Source organism: Schistosoma haematobium, chromosome ZW (genome assembly GCF_000699445.3).
Source record: "Schistosoma haematobium chromosome ZW, whole genome shotgun sequence".
Lineage (NCBI taxonomy): Eukaryota > Metazoa > Platyhelminthes > Trematoda > Strigeidida > Schistosomatidae > Schistosoma > Schistosoma haematobium.
The window spans coordinates 55805591-55829286 of record NC_067195.1 but is presented as its reverse complement, the minus strand read 5'-3'; the positions used below and the strand labels follow the sequence as shown (position 1 = coordinate 55829286).

At 32.7% G+C, this 23696-nt stretch overlaps 1 protein-coding gene across 1 annotated transcript in view; it reads right to left on the bottom strand.

Annotated features, from left to right (window-relative positions):
- MS3_00010429 (uncharacterized protein) overlaps window positions 1-20707 on the bottom strand; it is a gene marked incomplete at its 3' end in the record, with an annotated part of 39442 nt that extends 18735 nt beyond the window's left edge. Inside the window, exons 1-12 of the mRNA XM_051218794.1 lie at window positions 20485-20707; window positions 19306-19627; window positions 17716-17836; window positions 16316-16589; window positions 13315-13677; window positions 12066-12334; window positions 10499-10601; window positions 7878-8224; window positions 5558-5952; window positions 4652-4797; window positions 1777-2023; window positions 878-985 (exon numbers count right to left, since the gene is read on the bottom strand). Coding sequence (XP_051071920.1) covers window positions 878-985; window positions 1777-2023; window positions 4652-4797; window positions 5558-5952; window positions 7878-8224; window positions 10499-10601; window positions 12066-12334; window positions 13315-13677; window positions 16316-16589; window positions 17716-17836; window positions 19306-19627; window positions 20485-20617 — 2828 coding nt within the window. The 5' untranslated portion in view covers window positions 20618-20707. The remainder of the gene's footprint in view (window positions 1-877; window positions 986-1776; window positions 2024-4651; window positions 4798-5557; window positions 5953-7877; window positions 8225-10498; window positions 10602-12065; window positions 12335-13314; window positions 13678-16315; window positions 16590-17715; window positions 17837-19305; window positions 19628-20484) is intronic.
- Between the last annotated feature and the right edge of the window lie 2989 nt (window positions 20708-23696).

The window sequence follows — 23696 nt, the reverse complement described above, 5'->3', positions numbered from 1 at the left end:
CAACTGACTCATGATTTCAATCAGTGAAATTTCATTTTTATTGTTATATAATTATTTTTCAGAATAAAACGATAGAAGTTACTCTATTATAGATTGAAGGTCCTGGGTTCCAGTCCCGTATGTGGGACTATGGATGCGCACTGATGATGAGTCCCATACTAGGACAAAACAACTATCCCGTGCCTCCATATTTTGAGTATTGATTTAACATTAGTCAGTCTATGATCTCAAAAAATTAAATAGAAATACTTTTATTACGTTCTTTGTTGTTTTTTTCTCATTAATAGGTACGTGCATTCAAATATTACTAAATGGTGTAGACCAAAAACTTAGAGTTTATATATTTATGTGATAATGGTGTTTGGTTATAGAGATGAACTGGTGAAAGATGCTTTATCTGAATGTGAATATTAAACATATCCTCAACTTAGAATTTCAGTATAATACTTAGTGAGTTTTATTGTTATGTATAACTCCATGAGCTGATTATGACTGACGAAATATGTATCCTTGATAACTTCATTTAAACTCTTGAGACATTATTACAACATAGTAGTCAGAATTTCATACGATTAGCATTGTGATTGTTACAACTCATGGAAGGGCCCACCGGCATTCTCCGTCGAACTCTGTCCTAGGCCATAACATCGACTAAAATTTATTGAGTTTTATAAACATTGAAAACTTATCAGTTGTTTTATTTTTATTCAAAACCTATAAACTGATATCATCCAAGAAGTTATAAACCATTTGCAAGATAAGAATGGTGACTGATATTTACGAAATTATGTAGTAAATAAATCATTAGAATAGCTATGTAACATAGTAAACATGCAAAAAATAATAGAGTAATGATTATTTATTTCGAATTGATTACCTTCCTAATTCAGCTTCTATAATTGGTACGTTGACAGCTTCTGGTTTGATGGCTTTTATTATTAATTCAATCCAAAATTCCCCACAGTTTGGATTGTAAAAAATGACACTGGATAAAAAATAAATAGAATAATACATTGAGACAAACGGTTGTTTTGTTTCTGTAAATTGTATCTTATTAGTAATGATCAATTGTTGATACGTTGAGAATAATTACACATCTTACAAATAGTCATAAGAATTCACATTTTTCACATTTTAATACAGAAGAGTAATAACCGAATGATCTTAATCAGTATGAAAGTTGAGCGAGCAGTGAAGAATATGGAACCCTGAAAGTTATTCTTTGTAAATTCAATACATGTATAAATTAACGTGTATATATGTAACTGATTTGTGGTGTTTTCATATTGTCCCAATTCTATATGTTTATTTGACTTATACTACTGGTAAAATATATAGTAACATTTATTATTACAGTAAATTATTTATAAACTCGTTATTTAGATTTATGTCATAAATATCCTGGTTCGACACATATTGAGATTTGTTATTTGTGATGAATTATAGTCTTTTAATTTATCTAATTAGTTAAATTGGTTTTGAAGTCTAAACTAAGAAAGATATTCAACTAACTTTCTAGTATTTGAACTGGTAGATTAAGAATAAGTGAGTATTTCGAACGGGCAATCGAAAGTTAGAATATTCAGTAGCTGTTTTAGTGAACTTATATTTTGTGCATGTAAGCAAAAATCTATAGTATTATGATCTTAACTATCAGAAGAAGCTGTCCTGAAATTTAGTGTTTTAAATTGTTCAGTGTTTAGATCATTGATAATTAGAACACTTTGTTGACATTTGAAAACAATTGTTCAAGTACTGATAAACTGATGAACTTACGTTGAACTACTAGTTCCAATAATAGATGGAATACAATTCAGTTGATAAATTGATGAAAGTTTTCCAGAATTGTCAACAGAAGTTACACAATGTGTTTTCGGACCAATTAAACATTTATCTTCAATAATTACATCAAATTCAATTGTTTGACTATTTTTAAATAATTCTGATTGTATAGTAAATGGCAATTCAACTGTTTTGGAACTAAGACATGGACAGATAATTTCAATTTGTTTAATAGGTGGGCCTTTAAACAAAATAAAAATAATGAGCATGATTAATTGATTATTGTTTTATAGTGATAAGCTTGATGATACAAACTAGACAACTAAGATTGGAAATATCACATGAACAAACAAACTTTGTCTCTATTTTACCTTAATCGAAAACTGCTGTCAGGAATTTAGTTTCTAAACAGAACCAACTGTTTTTACTATATAGAAAAATGTATCCACTAATCATTCTAGTTTCACGACAATCTCAGTCATTCAGCTACAGCGTAGGACCAGGCACATATATGCATCGGTTCAAGTTCCCATATCTCATTAGCAAAACATGATGAACACCGAATTCATAGAAGTAGTTAATTCAATATTGGTAACATATAAAAGAAAGAATTCATATAAGGATATAATACAGGAATAAGGAATTAGTTGGTAGAAAGAAAGATATAAAGCAATTATAATCTCAAAGTTTAAGGGAAGACAGAGAGTGTATACACCGACGCAACTGTGATCGATTCTGAGCCGCGTCACGCAGAGTCTCTAACCAATGGTTACGATAGTCACGCGGACCCCAACCAAGTAGTCTACATCTACCAACATGGCTCAAAATAGAAGTTAGTGAATTCAGGGACTGGTGGCACGTTTTGGTTTAGTGCCCCCTAACATTCTTCCAATCATCCCCAACACACCAATCTAATTGGTAATTCATATGAAACTACATCATACTCATCTTATTTGTAGCCATAAAAGTGATAATGAATTTCAACTTAATTAATGTCATCATTATGATAGAAATTATTTTATATACAAAACTTCACTTCATAAATCAAGTTATACAGGATAATTTATACTGTTGTGCAATGTATAATACGTTCATTTTCTGATTAGTCACCAATAATAAGTTATTTTCGTATTTTGTTATTAGACTATCAGTAATTCTTGTAATATTTGATACATTAGGTTGATAGTAGTTTACACTAACTTCAGACCAGTTTTATTCTTATGAAAGTATTATACCATTCATTAGTAATGCTTATATGTAAATATTATTAATTATGATTAACTGAAGAGAACGTAACCACATTAAAAAAGAATATGAAAATAATGTGCTAATTTTAAAATTTGATAATACTTATTGTAAAGCATGAAGGTTTTAAGTTTAATCACTGGTGTAATTGTGGATGAGAACTACTGAGGATGAGAATGTTACTGAATGTTCCCTAGTTTTAAATAATTATCCGGTTTGAATATGTTAGAGATGTAAGCTATCTTAAGCAAAATGAGTTTCTGTAGTCCTTTTATTAATACATTATTATAAAAACTCTGTTAATCTATTAGTGATAATTCTGTTGAAAAGATCAATTTCTCCGGAAGGATAAACATATCAGAGGAAAAGTATGAAAGAAAATGAGTAGAAAATTTAATTTGATAGGCTTATTTCAGTGGAGATCAGAGGTTATTACAACTTCAGCTGAATTATGAATGGTTTATGTTTTATGTTCTTTTCAGATCGTCTTTATAGCACACTGAAATATCTGTTAACACTGATGACTTCAACATGTTTAACATGTTACATTAACCGTTTACTTTATGATTTTTTTTTGAAATCACTGGCTGTTAGACATAAATGTTAACTAAATATATTGTGATGTTTTTTATAATCATTATCATAGCCAAATAGCATTCAATGATCTTGGTTTTCAATAATATTTTTAACTTGGGTTGATCCTTATTGAGAAACTTTTTTTTAAATTTTTAGTCTGATTCAGATACAACTTTAAACAGAAAGAGAATGTGAAGGTGATTTTCTTTATGAGTCGATAGCAGATAGGGCTTCATTAACAATAAGACTGAAGAACTGTTTCACTTTGTATTAGGGAGTTATAAACTTGTACAAGATCAAACTTGGAGATTCATATTCATATGATGAGCAGTTGATCTATAAATCATCTAATCGAATTATAATGGTCTATATTTTCATCTCTACAACAAACTACATTTCTTTGTCATTGTGTTAAAAATTAACTTCAAATAATACAAAAGTATCTGATTTATTACCAATCAAGGTGTTATATCCCGATAAGAATAATGAATGGTAACTTTTGGGATCCGTTTATGGACCAATACTATGAGTATATTTTTATCGTATAATTGTTATGTAACTAAACTGTCCATATTCATGTCCCTCTTATTATAAGCTTTAATTTGACACATAGACTATTACTATACGATTTACCATTCTTGAGTTATGGCCTGTCTATTAATTACTATCTCCCTTATTCACAGCCATTTTGGGTCAAATATTGTACATATGTTATTTTCTATTTTATGGTACGTTGTGGTCTGTTTGATTGGTATATAAGCCCCGTATGTTTGAAATAAATGATTCATACTGCAGAGGCTGAGATTGGTGTTCTGGACTCAACTGGTTGGGATAGACAAGGAAGCAAGGCCAATCAGGACTCTAGGCTGATCACACGTGTTTATGTGTCACTGGTTCAATCGATAATTCGCTGCTCTCTAATTGGCGGTATTGTTGCGTCATCCAACATACAGGGCACACAGGTTCACAAGTTATAACACAAGGTATGTAAATATTTAAAGCGAGTTTCTAATTTATTCGTTAACTCATCATAAAAATAATCAATTACCTGGTTTAATATTAATTTCTACTTCATACCAAAGTCGATAAACTGGATTCGAATTTTCATCCAATTCACTTATTGTTTTTGATGCTTCACTAGTTTGATTAACCTTTGGTGACATTTCTTCATCATTTTCATCATCACTATCCGAACTGAGTAAACCAAAGTAGAATAACATAATAATAAGAAGGAAGGAAATAATTTACAAACTAATTAATCATCTGTTATCAGTAACCACTGTGATACACCTTAGGTTTTAGAGTTGATCTAATCCTATAGATCGAATTGTAATATGGTCTCTGCACTGAATAACTTGACACTACAATCAGTCATTCCTAAGTTAAGAAGAATGTGTTAAGTATGTGCGTCGGTTCAAGTTTCTACTCTAAATTATCACACCGAAATAAAATCATCAAGATAAATCCCAGAGTAGTATAAGTAGTAACAGCATCAGTAGTGGCAGAAAACATATAAAATGTGATTAGACAAAAGAATGTAGGTTCGTAGATTAGAAGAATATAAAATAATTTTGGAACTCAAAATCTCAGGAATGACAAATAGTAAACGAAGCTCCCTTAGTTGCTGTACATCTTATTAAATTTTAGCTAGTTTGAAATAATTTTGCAGGGATTCATGGATTTAGATATCGTGTTAATTAGTATGCATCGCATCTGTGATACTAGGTGATATGAGTTTTTTAATTAACAGGGAGTATCAGTCCTTTCAAGATTTCGGACATATGTTACTGAAGGGTACAAGTGGCAAGAAACCTATATTCAGAGTTTTTTATCGATTGTTTTACACAGCAATTAATTGAGAATTGAACGAAAATATTTAAATGGTATTTGTAGGATTTCTTATTCCAATGAGTTATTCAAAATGGCTTGTTTTCATTAAAGCCTTGGAACTTACTTATTCCTCGGAGTATCTGCAACAAACACTATAACACCGCGAAAAGATCCTCGTCTTGACACAGAAACTTGAAATTTACATTCATCGGTGCGACCAGACATAACTTCAATACGATTAATATATTTCTGATTGTTTGGTATCCATTCAATAAGACCCTTAGGTAAATTTGTTTGCAGTCGGAAACACTGCATTATTGAAGTTGAGTTGGGAACTTTAAGCGTGAAAGTTTGTAAATGTGATTGTTTCGAAACTTTGCATATTTCATCATTTATATCACAAGTATTAATTGTAAATTCGAGATTAATTTTTCCAAGTGATAGTGGTTTCAATACAATCCCATTTAAGTGATATTCTAATTGACTTCCATCAGTTATATTTCGAAGAACAAGTCTAGTCTGTTAATAGGATGAAAAATGAAATGTTTACTACAAAGCAGAATGATTTTATGAAGAATACTTACTGTTCAAAGACAGTTTTTCTATGAAAGTTGGAGGACCATTGGAAACCAAAATTATTTGGTTTTAGTTTAAGGACCCATCATCGATATGAATTACTAAACAAGACGAAAGAAATTCGAAATCTTCTAGCCTTGGAGAAAGTATTCCACTGTAGGACTAACCTGTTAGAACTTAGAGGTCTACAGTTTAAGTTTCATTCAACTTTCACCGTAGCATGATCTTTACCTAGTGTTGTCTATAAGTTATTTTCATATTCCATACTTGGTTTTTTCACAGATAATGGCTTCTCAATATAGTGTTGGGAATGTATGTAGAAGCTAGTTATTGGCAAGTAAATCAACATTTATAAGTTCATTGGCTTTGAGGATATTTTGCATTCTTTGAAGAGGTCGTCTATCGACTTCAAAAGAAATTATTGATTGCATAATCCAGGTTAGCTTTCTTTGGTAAACTCACTTATTTACATATATTATTGTATTCTATTTCAGTGCCTTCATTTAAACCTAATCTACCTTTACTGAGTTAAACAAACCAAAATGTGTAGGTAATTGAAACAAAAACCTGTAGGTAAGTATCTGGTGGTTAATGTTTACACTTAAGCCAGACATTAGTTAAAAATAGCATCTTACACAATAGATAGCATAGAATAAAGCAAGCAGTTTAATGAATGTAGCTTTTAGTTCTGCTTAATTCTATTTGTATAAGTTCTCATCGTGAAAGCAAAGAAGACAATATGATGGGGACGTTTTAAGGATAAGTGTTAATAATGTCTTGGTTTTTGCCTGACTAAAATGAAGATAGTGAGCTTTATAAGGAACAATGTTATTCCAGACATCATTAGGAAAGAGTAAATAAGTAACTCAGTAAATTGGTTATACTTATTGGTTATAGCAGTTCATTTTATTGACACTGCAAATTGTGTTCATACGTTAAATTACTGACTAATTAATCCCTAGAGCTACCTATTTTGATTTGTTCAGATCAAACCATTGGTCAATGTATGTAAAATATATCAAACATCTATGCGTTCGGATATAGTTGTGATTCATGTTTCGAGTCAAATAAATCTTTGTCTATCATCTTTGATTTCTCTCTTGAATTGAGCTACAGCAGTGTCTTTGTTCAGTTATATCAAGTGAAAACTGGGATAAATTTGAAATATTTCTCTGACGATTGACCCAGTAAAGTTAGTGCTCGAGTTACAGCAGAAACGACTTAGAAACTGGCATCAGACGTTAACCGCGATATTGACCACAAAGTTCTTTCAGTCTTCAATTGGTAATATTTTAACAAAAGCGAATCATGTTTTAAAGTCAGTTTTCAATTCGACTCCAATCTCAGTGCTTGATACAGTAGAAAGGAAGATTTATTTAAGATTTAATTAGGTGAACACCTAGTGGTTTCATAGTTCGTGCTCTCCTCCGAGAGTTGATGTCAAGTGAAGTTATCAATTGATGCAGTTTCGTCTTATCGAAAACTTGCGTTGATATTACTTTCATAGAAAGGCTTTTGACGACCACCTGTTAATTTTCGTTGTTTGCTACCCATGAGTGAATTCCTTACATCTGTATTAGAGCCATTCCCACTTGATATCTTTGACCATTACTGATAGTCTAAAAATATTTAAAGACCACTCATCACGAAAAGTTTTCATGCAATTTATCCGTGTTACTTCGTATTTTGATTTCTTAGGACATAAGAGACTTAGGAATTTAAAGTTCATTGGATTTAATTATTGAGTCTTTGAGAACATAATACAGAAATCTTTCATTTAAATCCTATTTCAAACCGCTATGTATTAGGTAAATTATGAGTAAAGTCAGGTGTATTTATAAGATAAGTATAAACGAGCAGTAACTTGCTTGACTTTCGGCTTCTCTTCTAGGTAAATATGTTATAGAATATTGAACTGTTGTATTCGATGGGACATTTATGATGGATGGCCCAGTAAACCATATTGGATCACCAATAAACTGTGAAGATAGTTCCCAATCATATGCTGTTTTATTGACAATCGGTATTGGTTGAGTAATTGGATGATTTAGTGGTGATGTGAAAGTTAAAACCATTTTTTCATTACCAGGTAAAGCTACACATTCAATACGATAGAGTCGTATATCATCTGGACCTTGAATTACCAGTTTAGCTGAAGTTAAACCGGGTTTATCAGCAAAGATTTTGAGAGGAAGAGGAAATGTTTCATCGGAATCTGTAAGTAGAAATAAGAGATCATTAATTTTAGTGTTTCTTAAACTGTTGTTTCATTTTAACAAATGTAGGACTGAAAAACAACCGAATTTCATCCCCAATTTAAATATCGCCATGTTTATTCTGCTTTAACAACAATTGTACATTTATAGTGTAATATTCATTTTTTTCTTGGTAAAATGATGTTTTCGGTTTAATTTTACAGACGAGTGTTAGAAAAATACCTTGTAGTACCGAAAGTATATTGAGGAAAGATAGGCCTGAAATCCCCTCAAAATACTGATAATTAACAGAAGTCTCAAGCTTATTAAATGTCTAATTATCAGATGGATAACTAGATTAGTTAAATTCTATTTACGAATAAATAGTCCCTCTGATAAATTTAGATAATGCAAGGAGACGATATAGTTTATCAAACGATAGGATATGAATGAGGACAATACATTTAGAACAGCCTAATAGCACATTTAATTGTTAAAATTATTGGACGGGTAACAAAAATGAAAATAGACAATCTATAACATAAGTAAACATAGGTTTAATAAAAGTACAAATTATTTTTGAGGACGTGAGCTTTCGTCTGGCTAAAGTTTCAACAAACTTAAGTATTTTCACTAGACAACTTTTAAACAAAACTACAAATGTTGAGTTGAAAATAATCTTATTACCTTATATAAACTGTGTGAGATACTGAGTATTGATATCCCAGATAACTCGATTTGCGGAAACATATGATGATGTGATGGAAATTATCTCTCGATTATGAAGAAATATCAGTATAGGGTTGTGGAGATTGTTTAGTTTCCCTAAAATCATGAACCGATCAATGCTAGACCACCATTCAAAACATGGAAGTATTGGACGGCCAATTCATCTAAGCACCATACTCCTATTCAGTGTGCAACCACAACTCAGAACATAGGAATCAAACCAAGGACCTTCAGTTTCGTGTGAAAATGCTCAACTTGTAAACTACTGAGTATGCATTTGACAGTATTAATGTCTAACTTTGATCAATGCACAATATTGCGCGATCATTCACCATTGTCTTCGGTGGCCAACTGCCCTACACCTGACACGGTTAAACTTCACTGGTCACGGGTGCTCGCTAGAAAATATCTTCCAAAAACTACTTGAACTAATAATAATCACTTGTTTACTAGTGATCTGATTCCATATGTATTTTCAAAGTCCTGCTAAGAGATTATGATGTGTGAACTGAACCAAGTAATAGGTGATCTCGAGTGAGTTTCGCATAATCTTGCTTAATAACTTTATTCAGTTGAATATGCGAAACATTGTACTTCGACTCAATAGTTAGGAAGTACTGTGTTCTCTGTAAAACACTTAGATCACGAGTCCGAATCCATTTTTACGGTTGTAGAGAAACACTACTGGAGTATACAAACTCAAAGCGAAACAACTGTTCATTGCTTTCTTATTTTTAGCAGTCTATTTACTATTTTCAGTATGTTGAGACAACCCTCAATCTTAATTCCATTTACGTTGTAAAGGAGGACGGTTTTTTTTCTGAAAGTTTGATTCTTTTGATGTGCAATCCTACTAATTATTGAAAGTATCTGATGACTTAGATACCGATGATACAAATTTGGTTAGAGTATATTCAAGATCAGATGAGAATATTTGTATGGTTACAAGCAAATTTGTATGCAGCATGTAAGCAAGTGTATTAGGATGTAATTTGAAATAGAATAGAAATCAATCAATAGCAAATTAAACAAGGTACATTTTCAAAGTTTATGGTAAATATCTAAGCTTACATAAAACAAGGTTTCCATATGACGAACAAAGTATTTAAATGAGAAGTATTGTATGGTATAGGCAAAACTATAACTTATGCACAAACCAATCAAGTATAAGATAACAGGTCTCGGATTTCGGCGCGAAATTCACTCATCCATTTGGATAAATAGAGTTTTGACATTATAGCTGATGTCAGTTCATGATGAAAACCCTAAATCTAATTTCTAACCTTAATCATCAACTATAAATCATAATTTCAATTCCTCACACAAGTTCATAATCCTCATTTAGTCCTGTTTATTAATTGGACACTCTCAAGGTCATTCTAGCGTTGCTCAAAGGTTGTCCATAAATTATAGTCTCACCAAACAGAGTAATTTTATTTAGAAAACGATAGTAGATTCAAACTGTTCAAACCAGTTCAATTTTAAACAACAACAAAATGAAATTTACATCATGAATATTACCAGTCAAATAAGAATATTTCATTATTATTAATACACTTTCTTACCTAAATCCACAGATATTGGCACATGTATTTTGGGTGGGACTTTGATCATATTTGAATCAATTTCTACACTATATATCAGATATCGAGATATATGTAATCTTTTCTAAGAATATTTAAAAAACAAAATAAGGGGAAAACCTGATATAAGTGAGAGTTAAATGAAAACATATTTATTATTGAAATTAAATGAAATACAAAATGGGCATTATATTTATACATATTACTCATAAGTACTAACGACTCTGAAAAAAAAAACTATCCGTTGCATAACAGGTATAAAGTAGTAACAATTATTCTGAAAATGATTCAAGTCAAATAAAATGAATTTGCTTTATCACGACAAAGAAAATTAAACTGTCAATTACAGTTTGTTTATGGTATTACGAAACACTAATCACTAATGGTTGGAAAATTGTCAATTATAATCAATAGAGAGTATAGAGAAATTGCATGTTATTCCAAGCTTCCATGTTACATTACTATGACAAGAGAATGAAAAGCAAAAAAAAGTCTAAAGGATACATTAGTAATGATAATGAGAAAGAATAAACATTTAGAATTTGATGCGATACGAGAGGTATATATAAATCAAACCGATTTACCCAGAATTTACTTCATTAATCTTTTTTTACCTAGTTCATATAACTTTATATATTACAGAACATTTAAGTGAACACTGAATATGATTAAAACTTATATTACTAAGTTTTTCATCTTAAATTAATCATAGATAAACCGAGTATTGTGGTGTATGTGCTACTTATATCGGCATAAGTAGTATCTAACGCTAGTTATGAATAGATTATCCAGCAGCAGAAGTTAGAGCAGATCGAGAAGAAAAGAACGGGAACAGAAAGCAATCGGCATGAAAGTGAAGGAACAGTCAAGTCTAAGACAATTGATTGACATTTTGCATATTAAGTATTTACTGTATGATTTTTACTAAGAAATTCTGTAATTTTGTGTTCAAATATATTCTATTTCCACAATTGATTGATCACTGGGTGGTGATCAGTGTCATGTGTGTCAAGTCCTTAAAAGTGCAGATCGAATGCTATCGACCAAGTTGCAATGTGGCCACTTGTCTAGGTGACTCGACACTGCGCGCACTATGTTGAGATTAGATAGTGGTTGGAGGTAGTCGACAGGAAACCCTGGACCCGGGTTTCGTGCTACTTTACACTAATCAGCAAGGTGTACCTGTAATCTTGAGGGAACTGGTGCTCCCCGAAGGATTCGATCCCGTGTCACCTAGCTTCACAGAGACGTTACCACTGAGCCATCTGGGCCGCGACCGACCTTCTGTAGTACTGAGATGTAGTCACGATAGTTGAGATCATGAGTCGATTGAAGCTAGACCACCTAGAAAACGTGGAAGCACTGGAAAGCTGTTTCCTCCTACTGTGGAATTCTTCAGCAGTGCGCATTCACGACCCCGCCTCCCGGGGTTCGAACCCAGGACTTATTAGTCTCGAGCTCGACTCATGATCTCAACTATTGAAATTACTACAATGCCCACAAGTCTCCTGATACTAAAAAATATTTTGAAAACTGTTGTAGAAAATACCTGAAGTTTTAACTTTTTCTCCGATGAATTTTGATCAAAATTATGTAATATTAATCTCTTATTAGCCAACTCAAGTAATTCATCTGATTCAAGTGTATTTGCTAGTTGACGACGCTTTAATTCTGATGGTGCAAGTCGAATATGAATAGCATTTAACAGTGCTGTCCGACGTAAATCATTTTTTACTGGTAACCATAATGTTTCTTTTATTTCACAGTTTATTGGACATCGGAAATATATAACATTTGGATCACCTGATCGTCCAAAAGCTTTAAAACAAAAGTATGAAACAGTTTGATAGATTATTAGTATTATTTCAACGTACTACTAAAAATAAACTATTTTTCCTTCAATGAAACTAATGTAAGGTCGAGAAGTGGGGTAAATTTCTTTAATAACTCAGTCAGTCACTGGTTATCAACAACACTGAACATAGGAGAAAATAGGAATTGATTCAAGTTGCTAAACTTTTCATTATCATACCTATTGAGGATGCTAGATCCCTAGAACTTACTTAGTAAATGTCTTATTTTTGTAATTTTATTTTAAAAAACTGAAATTCTTGTTTTTGCGCCAAAAGCGCCCATTTTCATCTTCATATCATATTTACCACATGGTAGGACCTTAAATGTCATTGGTTCGTTGTTCCTTTTGATATGCAATCCTGTAACGCTTCTCAAAGACATTCTTAAACCCTAGATATACGCTTGAGTTGTGCTTATTGTTGTTGTTCGTGCTTCTGAATGCTTGTAGGATAAATCTTCCCACTTCTGAATCTGGACTTCTCTTTCTAGTTAGCGGGGCTGAAACGCATCGAAATAGTTTATCTGATCACTGTCACTGAGTTTTCGTTCCGTTCTCAGATTAAGGTGACCTCGTAATGCCTTTAAACATAGCAATATTAAGAAGACAGTAACATGGTTAAATGCAAAGAATTTAAAATCACAATTCCACTGATAGTTAGTTTTCATTCATAACAGGTTTGTGTATTGCAAGGAAGCTAGTAATTAGATCACTCACTCACCCACTCTCAAAGCAATTAACACCTGATTGTTAGGCTTAATTCTTGAGCAATATTATTGAGAAGATTAAACTACATGTATTGGACTATAAAAGTGAAATTTCATGGTCAAAAAGTTAAGTTTCTTGACTACAGGGAATTGTAATAAAATTTCTGATAAATAATTATTCTAATAAATATTATTTCACACAATGTAATTTTCATTACTATTTAATGTAATGTACTTACAAGCAGCTGCAACAGCAGATTTAATACGGTAACCCCTTTCTTTTTGTTCAGTATATGGTAATAAACTTGGTTGTGGTAATTGAGCAATACCTTTTAACAGGATAACAAATTCACCAATTTTTTCATTTGATAATAATAAACAACATTCTCTTGTACCCCATCCTAATGGCAAATAAATAATTGATAATTCTTTGATATTTTGTTTTTCATCAGTTGTTTGTTGTTGCTTTTGCCTAATTTTCACTTTGTTATCTGATTGTTTTATAACATGTGAATCTGTCCAATTATCATTGGTAGTTCCACATAGATTAATGGTATTTTCACGACAATGAAATGATTGATATTGATTTCTTTGATAGTATTCTGAAATAGTTAAAATGATTATCAGAATTATAACCAACATATTAAGTTGATGTTGTTACATGTTGAATTTTTGTAAACAGTTGGAAGGATGGTTTAGACCTAGATCTAGTGTCAGTCAATACTGATTATCAAGATTTACTTGCAGTCTTGAGGAGGCTAATGCTTTGCGTTAAGATTGGAACAGATCAAATGGAATCACTCGCTACTAAATGGTAGATTAGTTCTAGGGAAGACCATTTGCTGTGTAAACAGTTGAGTTTAATTTTATCACTCACTATGACACTAAGTATTAATATAGGACTAAATAGTATGAATAATGTCAATTCTTTCAAAATTGTAGATGCATTATGCTGACTAGTTCCACGTATAAAGAAATCCGGATTTCGACCTATGTATCGATTGTCAGACGAATTGTATGGAAATGCTGAGCCAGTTAACACAGCAATCGTACGAGAGATTGACTGCTACTAACTGACAAATGAGTGAATTTCTTAGCAAACTGTTGGCGAATATTTTATCGAAAGATTTGATAATTCAAGACTGCTTCAAATAGCAGATTGTCATACAGCATATTTATGCATGTGTATGTATTTAGACTTCCATGAATAATCTGCAGACTAATGTGTTTTATTGTTATTTGGTCGAGGGTGTTTTGTGTAGAATTACACAAAACACCAATTTAGCTCTATCGAATCTGATTTATGATGAATCAAATAGATTCATTTGACGGATTATATTTGTATCAGTCATACGATTATGTGCTCTCAATGTGCTTGGTTAGACAGTGGCACAGACGAACAAGAAGTATATAATATCCCTTCATTTTATTGTGTTACGTTCTATCCTTCTGACTCTTTTATAAGTCATTCCTAATGAAAAAATTTCACTGAGAAGACTTGATCTTTTTATTCCTACTTCATGAGTCAATCATCTATCAAATCCTACATTATTTTATCATGCCAACATCGAATTCTATCCAAAACCCTTGACTCTCAGGTTACATAGATGAGTACGATAGCATTCAACTTTTTAAACAGTATTGCAAAAATGATTGTGTATTTCTTACAAAAATACTGGAGATCCTCACTGAGAAAATTAGAACGATACACATAAGCGAACCATATTGTTTCCACTTAAATTATAATCAGGGATTATTGTAGTACATTTGAGTATTCATACGGGTTTATGAAAATATTATTACGGTCAGGTCAATTAGTGAATCACTGGTCAAAATAACAGACTCCATGATAATAAATAATGAATAAAAGGGACAAATTGATAGTACGAAGATAGGTGTACTAGTAGTGAATAACAAAGTTCTGATCAGCAGTTCAACATAAAAATTAGGTCATACTCGAATAAACAAACTTTTAAATAATAGTCACAAAAATTTATAGAAATTTGAATTGAGTAAACAATCGGATAGTGAAAAATAACAGAAATATAGGATGTGAAAAAATCAGTAGTCGGTTAGTAACAACGTAGAACTTCGTACGTACATAAATCATTTCAAGTTGCCATACCACATCAACACAGATACAATTCTCGATTCAAATTCCATAGTGGTAGAGGTAGTAAAAGTATAAGTAATAATCTGAAAGATTTGGTTTTGAAGATGTTATTCAAGGAGTGCAATCCAGTGAAATAATTTCGGAAAAAGAAAAAAGGACATGAATTCAGAAAATTAGAATTCGGGGTAACACAAAGAGTGGATGCACGTGCATCATTGCAAACAATTTTGAGCTATGTCATTCAAGGTCTCTAACCATCGGTTGCTATCATCTCGCGGTCCCCAACCAGGTAGTCTACACCTACCAACATGGCTCAGTCCACTTGCCAGTGTCTTCATGGATTTGTGCCATATTTTGGTCTGGTCGCTCCTAGCTTTCTTCCAATCTACTTCTACACCATGAAACATCGCTTGTCGGGGCAGTCGGTGGTTGGACATACCTAACACGTTTCCCAGTCATCTCAACTGATGAAGTTTCACTAGGTCATCAATTGATTTGCCATCCTTACCTAGTACCCGTTTCCTAACAACTACATTACTTCCTCGGTGGTCCCAGGATATACGAGCAATATTTCGAAGACATCTATGATCGAATACTAGTAACCTACGAATATCATTTACTCTTACCGGCCATGTTTTACTGCCATAAAGTAGGACAGAAAGAACTGCTGCGCAGTAAACTCGTCCTTTGGTTAGTAGACAGATATCTCGCCTACACCATAAATGACGCAAGTCGGCAAAAGCTAGTCGAGCCTTTATTAAGTCACATCCAGCCAAGTGACGGATAAGGGCGTCACAAGGTTTTCTTGAATACATTGGCTACGATTGTGGATTCCTATTCCTATTGCTTCCATAGGAGACGTGAACAAAACACATTAGGAAACAATAAAGGTTTATGACAGATCACTCGAAATGACTTAATATTATTTCCAATATGACCACAGTCAACCGAGTGTGCTAAGATAGCGCTACATATTATCTTCGTCTGGCCCTTTCCAAACTAAACTTGGAGACGCTCACTCACTCCATAGTTAAGTTACTTGGTAGTATGCCCAATGTATCTTATCAGTCTTCTAATAGATGTCAAGTTCATGATAATGAAGTATTCTCAATAAAAAATGAACTCACCTTTCATGATTTCTGGTGGTAATTGACTATTATCTGATGATGATTGATCCAGTGAGCTTTCTGTCGCAGAATATGTTTCAGTAGATAACAAATTACCTGAAGTAAATTCTTTTTTCTTTCCATTTAAACCTTGTGTTTGGCATAGTGCATCGAATAAATCATTACAACTTTCAATTATTTTAATATTAAATGTACCACTTAATTTGTATGGATTTATAATTGGTATTTTAAATTCTGCCATTTGGTAACAAGGTGATTTAATGATTTTAGTTGGCTAGCAAAGAAAATACGTAAAGGAAAAGAATAGAAAGAGAATTTTAATATTTTGTCTTTCGGAGTTAAAAACAAAATGTTTTGTTGAATAAAAAAAAGGAAATACAATAAATGATTAACGTTTTTATTTACAGAATGCTTTATATATTACCCAATTAATAATTATGCTCGTGGATTGGTTGAAGTTAGACATTAACACCGTTGGATGCCGGGCAGCTCAGTGATCTGGAGGTTAGGCGTTCGTGCGCGAGACCGGTAGGTTCGGGGTTCGAATCACGCGGGGCAGGATCGTGGGTGCGCACTGATGAGGAGTCCCGTACTAGGACGGGATGGCCGTCCAGTGCTTCCAGGTTTTCCATGGTGGTCTAACTTCAATTGACTCATGAATGCAACTATTAAATTACGTTGATTTTCATCACGAGTTAGTGAGTTGAGGAACTAATGAATATAACGTAACACAATATAGACTTAATAAATTGTAATAAGTTGCGAAGTATTAGCACTGTAGGGTGAATAAAATCATATTATTTGAGGGATAAGAAAACTAAATCCATGACGTTAGTATGATTTACAAATTTGTTACCGAGTTATTCCGAGTCATATCACGCAGTGTCCAACCACTGATGTGGCTCACAGTCCAGACAATTAGTTTGCATCAACCTACATGACTTAGACCGATAGCTAGTAACTCCATAAACTAGTGTTACTTTTTGTATTGGTCGCTCTTAGTTTTTTTCCGATGTACTTCCACTCAAATAACCATTTTCAGTTGAGGTAGGAGGTGGTTAGGTATACGTAAAACATCCAATTACTTGAGGTTAGTTGACAGGAACGATTTTTTGATAGTTCATGATCATCTTCTAGGGTGTTGGAAAGGAACGGGTGTTTATGATTTCCTTAAAGATAACTAACTGTATGATCTGAATATGTTGTATTCTTAAAGTTTTGTGTCATTCATCTCATAACTGCAATTACTCTATCGGACAAGTGTATTTGTAATTATTTGGAAAACCAATGTTTCAGTGATCTTTTTATTCAACTCTATTGTAAACAAACTAATGAACGTACAACGTAAAATAAAGTAATGTAATTGGTAGAAAGAAAATACAGATATCTCAATCACTTACTAATGTATCAAGTCCACCTACAATTCCAGAAAGTATGAATGATACAGTTTTACCTTGTAATTCATTTTGACGTTGTGAAACTGCTAAAAATACAGCTTCTGTTAATTTAAGAAAACGTGATCTACAATGAGTTAGTAAAGAAAAGTAATAATACCTTTGTAAAAATGTATAAAATGGTGGAATTATTCATACGAATGAAATTATTAGATTATGTGAGATAAATCTGGCTTCTTAAAGATCATAGCTAACAAACTTATTGAATCAGTTATCAGTCTATCAATCACTGGAGTTTAGCATACGAGAACTAGATGTTATAATTAATGAGTTACTATATTCAAAGACAATAGGTATGTGTTATAAATATAAATTCAAGTCGAGCAAAAAATAACAAATGTGGCAGAATAAACTGGATTTACTTTACTTCGTGCATAGAACCTAGACATAATAGTATTATTCATTAGAAATCAGTGTATATAGTTTATATAATAATATCAGAAATGTTCTCATTGATAAGGATTGATAAAACGGTAACAAATATGAAAGAAATATCAAAGGTATTCAAATGGCAGAATGTTTATATGATAAGTAATATGAAAATTCTAGAAGAAAAGATTGATATTCAACGATTCGTAATAATAGCAACAACAATAAATGAATTGATTATCAGATAAAATTGAATGAGGTATGGATAAAACTCAAGAAGGTATGGAAATAAAGAAAAAATAGGTACATATCATGTGCTCACTAGTGACTGGCTTCAAGATGGATTTCCTGGTGTTCTAGTGAGAAGCCGTGGCAGGTGGAGTTCAATAGTGTCTGTCGTGAGACTGTTACTCACTGAAAACAATGGTGGGTAGTCGCGCAATATCGCGGATTGGTTGAAGTCAGACATTAACACAGTTGGATGCCGGGTCAGTAGTCTGGAGTTTGAATCCCACGTGCTGGTTTGTGGATGTGCACTGCTGAGGAGTCCCGTACTAGGAAGAAACGGCCATCTAGTATCCCCACATTCTCAATGGCGGTCTAACATTGTTCCATTCATGATATCGATCTAAACCTAATAAATATCAGTCAGGACTTTAAAGAAATAATCTTTTTCAGTAGAAAACGTGGTATTTACATTATATGGTTAAGTAATAACTGATGTGATTTTTGTTTAGTTATATTAGTGCTAATCGGAAATAAGTGATATAGTCAATTCAAACCTTGAAGAAATGAACTGAAGGGTATAACTTCTTAACGATAGTGAATTCCCACAAAAAATGATGTTTCGAAACTATACCATATAAAGTGATACGGCATGTCGTGTCTAGTTAAGATGATATTCATATAGTTTTAAAAAGTAATTCCAGACGTAAACATGTTCAAATTAACTGATTTCAACGACTATGGTTCCAACCAATCTAAAAACTTATCTTGATTAGGAAAGTAGACTGCCAGATAATTCAAATTTATGCCACTAAAGAGTTGATTGTTGAAACAAATTACTAATAAATACTACTACTACTACTACTACTACTACTACTACCGCTACTTTGAGAGCATATGTAGGTCTGTATATGTGACATTCATTCATACAAGCAAACCTACTTATATTCAAGACATATTTGTAGTTTCCCTTTCTGTGGTATAATCATTTTCATTTCTTTAACATCATTATACAACTTGTCAGTATTATTAGTATCATTGAGCTTAATGTAATTATCACTCGTTGAACATTTTAATTCCTTAACATCCAATTTCTTTGAATTTGTTTTATTGTTTTCGCGTTTTGTAATTTTATTCGATGTGTTTATAATAGAACAGTTGAAATCATTTGCGTTTGGACCAATTATTACACAATAATATGTTAACATTTGAGAACTTGTATTGGTAAATAATAATTGACGTTTAGTTGTAGAATTTAAAAGACCTTGAAATCGACAAAAGAAGGTAAACGGTAAAGTAAATTTCATGGAATTATTTCAATAGGATGTTCTTTCTTTTAGAAACTTTTTTGATATTTTCTTGTAGAAGAGAGAATAGGATATTCTGAAAAAATTACTAATCAAAAATATTAGTCATCGGTATAGGGTTGTGGAGATTATTGAGTTTAGATTGATATCACGAATAGATCAATGTTAAACCACCATTGAAAACCTGGAAGCATTGGACGGCCGTTTCATCCTAGTATGGGACTACGTGGCAGTGAACATCTACGATCCCACACATAGGACTGGAACCCAGGATCTTTGGATGCTCACTGACGAGGAGTCCCATATTGGGACGAAACGGCTGTCCAGTACTTCCATGTTTTCAATGGTGGTCATTTGTAAAGGTTTGAATCTTTTATTCTCAATGTTAAGAACTTCAAATGGTCAGTCTATTTTGGCCTGTATGGATCCTGAGAGGACTACCTCTATTATCCCATTAAATCACAATTATTTTGAAGCGGAGCTCGATAGTGTTTTGTAGTGGAATCCAGGGCTTATGTATAATCTTATTTAAGTCCAGGTGTGGAGATCGACACTAGAGTGCGGGTACGTTCAGCTGGCGAGGCCAGGATAGGACGAAATCTGTATCCTGGTCATTAGTGCTAGCGACTACCAAACTATGATTCTTTTAAAACCTTGTTCAATAATATATATGTATATATATATATTATTGAACAAGGTTTTAAAAGAATCATAGTTTGGTAGTCGCTAGCACTAATAACCAGGATATAGATTTCGTCCTATATATATATATGTATATAGTAACAAGCATGGGTTTTAGCTAATTTATTCCTACCTGTAAAATTTATTGTTTGTCTCGGTAAATAATCCGGCAACTGACAAAATAAATGTAAACATAATAACGCCATACCGAATGGATGTGGACTTGTTATATCACATGGACTCAAATCAAATTCAAAATGGATCATTCTTAGTGCTTGAACTAAAATAATCGCGTTATGAAAACACTGTTCTTCTGAATTAGGTTGTGTGTATATTTTGGAGAAGTAATTAAGGATCTAAAATTATAACAGTAGTGCAAAGGCCATAAAATATTTTCACGCTTTTAAAAGTTAACGAAAAATTATTAAACATTAAATATCATTGAACTAAACTTGTTTGTATTTTGATCTTTCAATAAAAGGATTGGGTGAATGCATTTCTGTAATGATGACTGGAGGTGAATAATCACTATTTCGTGACCGTTATTCTCATCCTCAGCGAGTCAATTGTTAATTGATAGCTAGCCTATTGTTGTATTATCTCAACTGAATGCTTCGTACATACAATCGGCTGATCACTGAGTAGTGACCAATGTCACGTTTTGTTAGTCTTTTAATGTTAGCCAAACTCTATTGATGAATTTGTAGTGTGATCACTGGTCTGAGTGAAATAATATTGGGTGTACTTTGCTGAGATGATGGGTAGCTTGAGGTATTCAACAGGACGAAGGTTTCGTACTGGCTTATACTCATTAGAAAGGATTACCCGAAATTTTGAGAAGGCTGATACCTTTGTTGAGATTTTAGAGTCTGTTCTGTAAGCGAAATTATCAATTTCATCACTTAATTTATTTTATTAATCTTTCAGAGTCTATCGGGTCTTCAGACCATTGGGACGTAATTCAATAGTTTACACGTCTAGCTCCAAACAGTTTACGTTATTGATTCAAGAAAGCCTGTATTATTCGCCCCTTGTTTTCAGTTGCTTGGTCAGATAAATGTATTTCTAGTCATATGAAATCTGAAGTTAAAAAACAAATATTTAGCTTTGGTAATAAAGCTTTCTACCTAGTCCCTGATATTTTCTCCCTTCATTTCTGGATGAGTCAGATGTTAGGAACTGGAAAACTAGTGAGATCAGACCACGGAAAAAATATTTTGTGAAATAATAATTTTACTAAACAAAAAACCTAAATTAATTAATTTCTATCAGCTTAGTGCTATAGTAAATCTAGTAATAGTTTATATATTTCCTTTGATTGATGGTCCATAACTTAATGTTCTTAGTGGTATATTGTTCTCGTGTAAAAATATGAGCAGTTAATGTTGTCTAACTTAACAACTACATAATTAATCCGTCCGTTTTAGAGAAAATAATGCCACCAAAACCATTCACCTGAGCTACAACTCTTCACTATTTCTCAAGTAAATGCGAATTAATCATGGTACGTACGTTAGTCAATAATAAGCCGATAATATTGTGATCAACTGTTAATTTGGTTCATCTTCCTAAAAATGTCAAAATATCAGTACTGTGAATCGTCGTATCACCATCAGTGTTAATAACAAGTTGAGATAATTATATATATATATATATATATATATATATATATATATATATATATATATATTGCATTAAACACTAAAACGGATAAAATGTACTATTACAATTGGAAAGTTTAGTTTATTGCAGTGGCAACCATGAGTGACATTATTCTAAAAGAAATACTCATCTACTTCTGGCAGGTGCGTCGTACGAGATTAAAACATTAAAACATGAATAATATATTTTTAATTTCCCGGTGAGTAGGAAATTTCCTGATGTCTCTTGACTCAGAGTAAGCATATAAGCAATATCTTACAATATCATTAGAAACGCAACAAAACGATGTGACTTACTGTTGAGTAATAGCTTAGATGAAATACCATGGATTGGTACCGTAGTTTTACCATCCCGCTATGGCACAAAAGAAGAACTCCAAAGAGTCTTAAGATAACACAGAATTGAAGCATCCTACAAAACAACTCATTCCCTTTAAGATGATTTGTCTCGTATGAAATATAAGATCCCCTATACATCATCACAGAACTGCATCTACAAATTAGGGTGTACCGATTGTGATGCCTTCTATATTGCAGAGTCATCTTGTGAAATCGTGAAATCTAGTCAAAGAATATCTTAGGTACACAAAAAAACCACCTAATAATCCTGTAGAACTTGAAAGGCTTTAAAGCGAATTGGAAGTAGCAGTGCCTCCCATCCTCAATAACCATCAAGTCGACATTATTCAAATGATGTAAAAAAGCCTTTCCAACTACAAAGAAAGGCGAGTAGCTGAAGCTTTCTCTATGTTTCTAAATCCTACTGCCCCTAATAGAAAAGAAGGCCTTGCTTGGGCTTGGACCATCTATCCGAGCTATCAATTCTGCTTCTACTCACATCTCACAATATTATCATACATACAAATTTAACTCCATCATTTTACATCACAAATGCCATATTTTTCACCTGTTTTTTTATTGATCTTACCAAATATTTTTGCTTCGTTCCTTGGTACTATTTAAACTTGGGTTTATTTAAGGATGGATGGTGACTAGCAGTGGAAACCAGAACACGCGTTTCGTCCTATTCGGGACTCGTCAGCTGGATGTACCTTCATCTCAGACTTGATATTTACTCTGGGACTCGAACCTAGTGCCATCCACTTCAAACACCACCATGTTATCCACTCAGCTACTGAGTCCTGATAGCCACATGCCTGTAAAATGGGGTGAAGCTTAAATTCATTTTGTATAGTTTACTTGAATCTCCCCATTGATGTTTAGGACTGAAATTGATCGGTCTATTATTGAGATATGTGCATCCTGTGAGGGTTGCCTCCACTGCTAGCCACCATCCATGTTTGCTGATAATGCTTGTGACTTAAGGCACTGTTGAGGTGGTCAGCACAGGATGCACATATGCCAATAAGAGATTGTTCAGTTACACTCCTAAACACCAATGGAAAGATTCAAGCAAACAATACCAAATGAATTTTGGGTTTATTTAATTCGTTTATTTATTCTCTGTAGAAGTTGCTTACACTAAGTCACGAAACGTCAGAAAGTTTCATTTTTCTACTCACTGAGACAAATATATTATTTTTATTAGTAAAATCTACCCAATGTTCAACTTAGTCAAAATTGAAACGTGCGGTTTCATACCAATCTTCGTATTAGAAGGGTCCTACATTATTTATTTTTTTATCGCATAATTTAAGTCCTTACTTTTGTATGCTAATCATCT